Consider the following 9,174-nt stretch of genomic DNA (forward strand, 5'->3'; position numbering starts at 1 on the left):
ATGACGTAATACGCAAAGAAAGGATATACACAATCACAAGAGACGAAGTCATCGTCTATTTACATTTCACAATCGTTTATTTTTCATGTTTAGTTCCGTGTGAGAAAGAATATCGTAAAATACCAACATGTCTATGGATAGTATCCTTGATTAATTGTGTTTATAATGATCGGTGGTAAGTAATGTAATAATTAACATAGTTGGACATATGATCTCCTTCCTACTTGCATTGCATATGAGCAATTTTGACTCTTCTTTATAAGGTCAGTTGAGTATGTTATCAACATAGATAGCCATTCATTTAGAGACGCTCTTTGAAATACCAGAGACATAAAGTTATTCATGTCTCTGGAGACATAAAGTTATTTATGTCGATATACTTTTTAAAATCCATTGTATTATTTCTGTGCTCTAAACAATACTGAGATGTTGTTAAAATGAGTATAAAGTCTCCATTGGCCTAAGACCAATTTTTGCCAAATACCAGGGTTTCGATCAAAATCGTAGATTCTAGCAGCTTCTTAGCTCTAAGTAGCAGTTATGATCATTGTCAAGAATGATGTGCAATCTTAACAATGCATGGGGCTTGGGTAGCTGCTACAAATACAAACTTGAATGCAGTCCCTGGGCTTAGTTCTTACCAGTACACAGTGTTATGTCAATGCTTTAAAGTCTCTACAAGGTTTCCTTCTGTGAGTAGATTTATTTAAGTATTTATCCTTGATTTTCATGGATTCAAAACTATTTGAACTTAACATAATATATTTGCATATGTTTAATGTAGCACTTATTTGACTAATCTTAGTGAGATTCGTTGAGGCTGTAAAATTTTGACACAGGTCTCTTCCGTCATATTTTTCAGTCTCAAGGATTCTCACAGAGATAACTGGCTGACATGCAGTGTCATTCTTAAAAAGCTTAATTCAATATGCCTTTGACACCTGTTTGTTTTACATACCTGTATAAACTTGGTTTAATCCTTTTATGTGCCATAAGGCACATAAGGCCGGTGCTTATTCCCAGTTTCTGTGGTGCTTATGGGATGAGTCATTGACTCCCCCAGGATGGGACACCAGTTAACCCCCAAATTAATTCCCAGAAGAAACTGGTACCCAATTTCGGCTCCATGGACTGAGACACTGTAGATAAAGTGCCTTGTCTAAGTGCACAACAAACAACATCAAGTGACCACAGCAGGGTTTGAACCAGCGCCTTTTCTGTTACTGGTCTAACGCCCATGACCACTGAGCCATGTGCTCCTCTCACATGTATGTGCAGATCCAGTGCACACTGAATTGATAATTAGGAATTCTCTGCTAGTTTGGCTTATACCGGTACACCCACCAGTAATAGAGTATCGGTAGTTTAAGTGATTAGTCACTAAAGAAGTAAAAAATCAATTCACACATCAATCCTTAATTAATGTTGATGGATTTTTAATCTAGTATGAATGTTTTAATATGAAAACTTATCTATTGCCATCATACTTAACGAAAAGATATGGAATGATATAGAAAATACAAGAATATGGCCGTTTTGAGGATGAGATGTCTTCCAGCATGTTGATTAATGTCATAATTGAATACAGACTTCCATTTTTTCAGTTGTCAAGTAAAAATCAATGGACTAAATGTGCAACAAGCTTTTAAATATGATTATACACCCCAGACTATGCCCCTACAATTGGCTACTAAAAAGTAGGTGTTAATGTCGGAAAAGCTTGGGTCATTTTATTCCAAGGCAATAAAAAGAAATTCATTAACAATATAACAGTAACTGAAAGGTTGTTGCTTTCAAATAATTGGTTTTGTATTCTTGGACAAGGCACTTTATCTGCATTGCCTCAATCAACTTAAGCTAATAAATGGTAGGAGCTTGTGCTATGGACATTAATTTATATGACTTTTTATAAATTAAAAAACGTACAAATACTAATACATATAATGCGTTTTTTTTTGCACTGTTTGATCCACTTTTTATTAAGAAGTTGGTTAGAAATAAAAACCATAAATTTAAAGTGAATGACAAATCTTTTTTATAAAGAATCTTTATGAAAATGTTTTCTTCATAGTTGTCAGGAATTAAATTTTTATTAAAGAAGAAATTTCTGACAATTAAGAATAGCGGACACTGCTGGTAAGCATTTTGTTTATGCCATGTATTTTCATTCCTGGTGAAACAATGTTTTTTTTTTTTTAATTTTTTTGTATGAAAAAATGACACTTTCTTTAACTGTGACAAGAACATTTATTTAACCTGAAGTTTGCAGCCAAAGATCTAGAAAGAAATGCAAAAAAATGTGAAAAGTCGGAAAAAGAAGAGAAAACGAAATGTAAAAAGGTATGACAGGTCACAACATTTCTAAAATGTTTTTTGTTAAATCTAAGAAAGAAATTCATGTATATTAAAAGAACTAAGTTTCATATATAAAGAAGCGTTAATGCAGAATCTGTGTAATTGTATAAAAATGAAAATAATGGGGAAAACCCAAGTATTCTAGATTTGCAATATTTTATTATGTGTTTTACCATTGTCATGAATATATTACATAATGAAATGATAACAACGTACAGGTATTCTTTTTATGAATAATATTTTAGGCAATGCAAAAGAACAATGCAGAAGGAGCAAGGATTCATGCAGAAAATGCAATCAGACAGAAAAACCAGGCCTTAAATTATCGCAAAATGAGTGCCAGAATAGACGCAGTGGCTGCTAGAGTTCAGACTGCCGTCACAATGAAACAGGTAAGTCCCTCACACTGTTGGTAAATATCTTATACGACATCAAGGTGCATATGACATCGGGAGACACTGATATTATGACGTCATCATAGTATGACATCATGGTAACGTCAATAATATGTTCATGTTTGAAAGTCAGTCTAGATAAACCAGTCAAAGTGTACAGACTTGTTTTCATTTCTATCTGACTCAAAGAGTGTAACCACTATACAATCGCAACATTTTGGTGCTGTAACCTTGTTATAACTCTCCCTCAAAGACCTTGACATGAAATAAGTTCTGTATTGACCTTGTAAAAATTCTTCCTCTCGGACCTTGATAAGAGGCATGTTCAGCAGATTGGCACCCTCAAGAGCTCGCTAAAATTTAATATAAATGTTTGTGAGCCATTGTGAGTGCCCACTGTGCTGAACAGGCCTCTGGTAAAAATTCTTCACAGATCTTAACCAGGTAAAAATTCTCACCTTGTCCAGGTAAAAGGTTTTCAAGGACTTTGACCTGGTGATGAGTTTAATTAACCTTAACATTGGAGATATTCTTTTACCTTGCCAAGTTGAAAACCTTGGACACTTAACAAGGGAATAAAAGAATATTGAGAATGGATGCTATATTTAGTGATCAGCTAAGAACTGTCTGACCATTTTTTTGTTTTGAAGCCAAAAACTAGTAGATAATCTAGAGTTATTATTTCACATTCTCTTGAATTTTAAATGCAAAAGAGTTGAAAAAAATAGTGTTTATCATAGTTTTGATTTAAAACAATATTAGTTTGTAACCACATCATGAATTTTAAACTAGTCAAGTATCGTTGTATATAACATTAAGTGGGCCTGCTTAATTACAGTATTCCACTTAATTCATGCATTTTCTGTTGCAAAATAGTTTGTGAATAATATTGAGATAATATAATTGCAATGAAGATAAAACAAATAATTAACTGGACAAAATAAAACAAAAAGAAATAGAAATCAGTCTAATCTGCTAAGACAATGAAATACATTGAAAGATATTGTACAGTCTGCAAAGAACAATGTAAAGGTATTTAAAAATTGTAAGCCCAATAATGCCTTTTAAAAGTTTTGCATTTCCTTAAAAATCAAAGAGTTATGTATACAAATTGATGATTCATTGAATTTCCTTTGTTCTGCCGTATTGTTTTAATTCCTATCTAAACATCTATATCGTTTTCGTCTTCCTCTTCCTCTTCTTCTTTATTTTTAGCTTTCCAATAATTAATAACTTTAATCATTTCAAAGTCGATGCTGTTTTTGGCAACAGCATCTAGGCCATAGGAAATGTTCATATCCTTTGTCACATGATGTCGAACGACCTTGATCTTTCCATCACGACAGCCAATCCAAAGGCAGTTGTTAAATATGGCAAGACAGTAGGGTTTGAAGAGGCCATTTTGACTGGTCAACAGGTACCTGACAAACTGTCCATCTGCTGTAATGACATGCACACAATCATTGCTATAATCACTGACGAGAATATTGTAGCTGACATCACAGCATACCATCGAAGGGTCAAAGGTCTTGGAGGTGTCATTTCCTTCATAGCGGAATTTCAGAGCGCCCTCTTTTCTAAGAACCACAACTCTTCCAGTGTTAGAAGTCAGGATGTCCACCACGCATATATCAGAGTTCCCATTCTGGACAGCACGATACGGGCAAGCAAAAAGTTTGGTTGTCCCGTCCATATCGAACTCATACTCCTTCAGTACTCGTCCTGCTTGAGTCATGTGCCAGACCAAGCTCTTGCCTTTAATGGACGTCAGACTGAATTCTTCAGAGTCCAGAGTGACCAATAGACAGCCATCAAACATCTGGCTGATCCCAAGAGGTGTGAGGGGCTTAGCTTCTTTTACCAATGAAATCAGTCCAGAAGGAGATAGTCTTTTAATGCACTGAGCCATGTAGTCATTAAAGAACATATCTCCGTTTTCCATTAAGGTGCAGTTGCCAAATGATGCACAATGCTTTTGCTTCTTTTTTCTCTCCCCTTTGATGTTCACTAATGTATTGAAGTCCTCGGACACCCCATGAACCCAAGCAATGTCCTCCGATTCAGGGCATATGTCAGCTATCGTTTTTTCACCAACACTGAACTCGGAGATGGGCGTGGCATTCATGTCTGAAACATTTTGGGCCTTTCCAAGCATTTTCTCCATTTTATGAACCTCCACATTACCTTTTACAAACAGGGAAAGTTCTCCATAACGAGAGATCTTTTCGTGAGTCATTGCTTTCATTTCACTCATCATGGTCTTTAATTCATTGTGATCCTCCAGAAATTGGCTGTTGGTGTTTCGGTTTTTCTCAAATTGAGCGGTCTTCTGTCGAAGTGTCTCCACATGAGTCTGAAATCGAGTCTCTAATTTGGCGAGTTTTGAGTTATTCTTGACCAGTTCATCTTCTGCCTGCTGCACTTGATTTTCAATTAACTTGGCAATGACGTTCAGCATCTCGGTTTTCTGTTCGTCGATTCTCCGTATTTTTTCTGTGGTCTTTTGTACATTCTCCTCCTTCAGTTGCCGAATATATTTGATGTTTTCGTTAATCTGACACAGATGTCCATCCTGAATGCCTTTGTTAGTTTTGGTGATGTTCTTCCAGTTGACAGAAAATCGAGAGATTGATCCCCATTCATGGAAGGAATGGTTGTCTGAGCTGCAGACTTCACAGATAGCCTTATCACAGGTCCAGCAGTACAGGCTCAGAGCTTTTGATGGATGCTGTGAGCATTCTATTATGTTTCTATCTTTCCTGATGTAATCCATCTCAGCTCAATCATCCACTAACACTGTTATTGAAGACAACTGTTTGGAGATTGAATTTTGGAAAATCCGGTTAATAATAGGAAGTAAATTGAACTTACTTCCTTCTTTTACACAAATCTGTCAATCGCGCCATTGCCATAATACACCAATTGTTTTGAAAATGCAACACTTGAGACAATAAAGTTTTACTTGATTAGATTTATCAGGATTACTGTGGCTCACGCTCGATTGTTGAACTCTCAAATGCTAAATCCTGGATTTGCTGTTGTTTATGTCATATAAATAAAACTTCCATGAACATTTGAAACTTCTAATGAGAAATCATGAAACAGCTCTTGTTTACAGTATAAAAACAACAATACTATATGAAGCCTTATTTTCTCATTTCCGTGTTCATGCAAGTCAAGTACCCTAATCAATTTAATTGGTTTAATTTGTCATGTGGTCTCTGTATAAGTACAACAATACAGGAAAAGAGAATAATGAAATAAACTAAACATACCGATATCTACTTCAGCTATTTCAGTTGATAATATTTTCAACAAATAAAGATGAGTGCTGTCTTAAATTATTTTCAAATTCAATTTGAATATTGACCAAACATTGAAAAGATGATTGATATAAGAGTTTTGATTGCTCTTTATTGGAGGGCTATGCATTGACCATGTAATATCTGGTTTGACAGGTGACAGGTTCTATGGCTGGAGTGGTGAAGTCTATGGAGTCTGCCATGAGGTCTATGAATCTAGAAAAGGTGAGTCTTGTCTCTTCTCTAAAACTTAAGAATATTATTTACAACAAAGTAATTCTTAACCAATACATTTTGCCATTGAATAGGTCTGATTTGTTAATTACCAATAAGTATACTTTGATCATAGGGATGACAACTTAATTATTGACTAGAAATTAAAAGGATCTGGGTTTAAATGCCTTTCCTTAAAGTTAAACTACCAGTAGTTTTTCTCCTACCAAGTTGTTTTGATGCTGAATCATACAAACAGGTAGAGTTATGTTATTCTGAATGTGTGTATTGATGTTATCTGACAGGTGTCCCAGTTAATGGACAGGTTCGAGCAGCAGTTTGAGAACTTGGACGTTCAGACCCAGGTGATGGATGCCACCATGAGTAACGCCTCCACACTGAGCACCCCCCAGGGAGATGTAGACAACCTGATGCAACAAGTCGCAGATGAGGCGGGGTAAGTGGTCTTTATGCAGCGTTAGACATTTGTGGGGGGGGGGGGTTCATCCCATTGTAAACATTGTGTTAAACAATGGAATATTAGGAATGATGTTACGTGGATTTTGCAGAAACAAGTGCAAAATTACTGCACAGTTTAATTTCCCAATAGCTTAAAATTGGTACAAACTGGTTGAAATTAATTCAATACTGTATACAATTTATTATGCTATTGAATATATTGTTGTCATATACTGGGCAATTCGTACCTAATTGTCTCCAAGTGAACCCATTGTTGGATAATTTGATGAAGCTTCACAAGTCTGATTGTCAATACATTTCACTAAATTTATTTTTTATGATCTCCCAGAGTGGAAATATGTGGCTTGGTTGATTCGTTTATTTAACTTTATGAATTATTTTTCATAACAGATTAGAGCTGAATTTAGATCTGCCTTCAGCCCAGTCTACATCTTTATCGAGTACAGCACAGGCCTCCACAGAACAAGTAAGTGTCAGTGGCCCTGAGGCGTACTGTAAATTCCTAATTAAACGCGAGGAATTAATATCCGCGTAAAATCGCGAGAAGCCCGTCTCGCGAATTTTAAAATCTCGCTTTTAATTTTCAGACATATGTAAACTACATGAAACTGTGATAAAATTTCGGCATTCGCGATTTTATGTTCTCGCGATTTGATGGAAAACCGTTGAATCGCGGAATTAAGTACTCGCGTAAAATAAGGAATCTACAGTATACTGTATACAGGGTTATTTTTACCCCGTGTTTTTTTATTGCCCTTCTACACTTACAAACGGTTTCGCTTCTTCTTGAAATAGTTGTGTTAAAAGAAAGATAATTTGCGACATTTGACTTTGCCCAGTCTTGAATTTTCCTGCGAAAAAGAGGATGGAGGGGCGAAAATAAAATGAGGGCAAATATTTTCCTCCATACGGCACAGAAAAACTTGCCATTTACCTGCACAACTTACATGTATCTCACTGGCCATTTTTACTGCAATTTGAATTCCAAAATATACAACTTCATTGACTGACTTTGAGATAGAGCTAAACAGTAAATGTGGAAGTTTGTTTATACATGTACTACTGAATAAAATTGAGTTTTACAAACTATATTATTTTTAACAAAGAGTAACTAGAACTAACTTTTCCTGTTACCATTAAACTAGTACTTGTAAAATAAATTTATTTCTATGTACTTAAAAAGGATTGTGTGATATTTTAGTCTACATTTTTTCCTTGTTAACAGGATGAGCTCTCGCAACGGCTGGCCAAGTTGCGACAGATGTAGAACAAACTTGACAGCAGCAACAGAAGTGGACAATTACTGTGATCACAGGGACTCTCAAACACTGCAAGTCCAAAACAAAACAGACAAGGACATTTCAATCCATTTATATCCAATATTTTCAGTGTGAACAGAATTTGTTACTTGTATCAGTCAAAGCTGTGGGGTGAGGGGCTAGGGGGCAACTCTGGGTCTTGAAACTCTTTTTCCATTGTATGGAACTCTTGAGACATTTTTCTTCCGAGTATTAGTTAAACAGATTTTATTGTAGATTAAGCTAAATATATATTTCTGCTGTAACCCAAATACAGTTGCCCACTGGCCTTGAAAAATGTGCATGCACATTTATCAGTGCATTATGTAATAGTTTCCATGATATTTTTTAGTTTTGATTAGTTTCCATGATTCATTGCTGTGTCTATCATCAACCACAAGAAAGAATCTTCCTCCACCGACTCTGAAGATAAATTACTGTTTACACGTGGCTTGTTTTTATTTCACTAGAGGCAATTAATTGTTATTGTTTGACTGTAAGTTATATTTTATGTTTTGTGTAGTAGAACTTTTACAGTCTGTGAGAATATTGTGACATTTTTGTGTATTCACTCATTCATATTTGTACAGGTAAATGATTGATATCAATATTTGAATTAAACTTGATGAAATATTCTTATATGTTGATTCTTATTATTAATTGGCTGAATCTTCAGCAAGAGGCACATAAATGTATTCTTACATTTCTATGTGTTCCAGACCTGTTTTTTAATGATTTCACCACATATTGTGGTATATTATTTATGTTTAATGCATCTTACATTTTGGTTTTCCCAAACAATACCAGTACATTAACCCAATCTCTACACATCTTACCATCTCAATGTTTGATTATGCATGTATTTAATTACCTTAGACAAATAAAACTTTAAAAAGTTTAGTTTATAAATAAATATATTTTTTTATTGTTAATGCCAGGGCTTGAAATGAAAATGTTTCGGACAATTGATGACAAGTATTCTCGAGCTCAAATTGATATAAATACAGTCAAACTTCGTTATCTCGAACTGGATTGGACTATTTTAAAACTTCGAGATATCCAAATATTCGAGATATTGAGGGTAAAATACTATAAAAAATAAGTGGTTGGGACTTACAAATCACTTCGACA

The 9,174-nt window shown here is 34.9% G+C and overlaps 1 protein-coding gene across 1 annotated transcript; it reads left to right on the forward strand.

Annotated features, from left to right (window-relative positions):
- The first annotated feature begins 1 nt into the window (after nt 1).
- On the forward strand, nt 2-8,678 carry LOC128183303 (charged multivesicular body protein 1b-like). Its single transcript, XM_052852261.1, has 7 exons — nt 2-140; nt 2,243-2,340; nt 2,601-2,747; nt 6,209-6,277; nt 6,571-6,722; nt 7,136-7,211; nt 7,971-8,678. Exons 1-7 carry the CDS (start codon nt 128-130, stop codon nt 8,010-8,012), a joined length of 597 nt encoding a protein of 198 aa, XP_052708221.1. The 5' UTR covers nt 2-127; the 3' UTR covers nt 8,013-8,678.
- The last annotated feature ends 496 nt before the right edge of the window (nt 8,679-9,174 follow it).

Source organism: Crassostrea angulata, chromosome 5, assembly GCF_025612915.1.
Source record: "Crassostrea angulata isolate pt1a10 chromosome 5, ASM2561291v2, whole genome shotgun sequence".
NCBI lineage: Eukaryota > Metazoa > Mollusca > Bivalvia > Ostreida > Ostreidae > Magallana > Magallana angulata.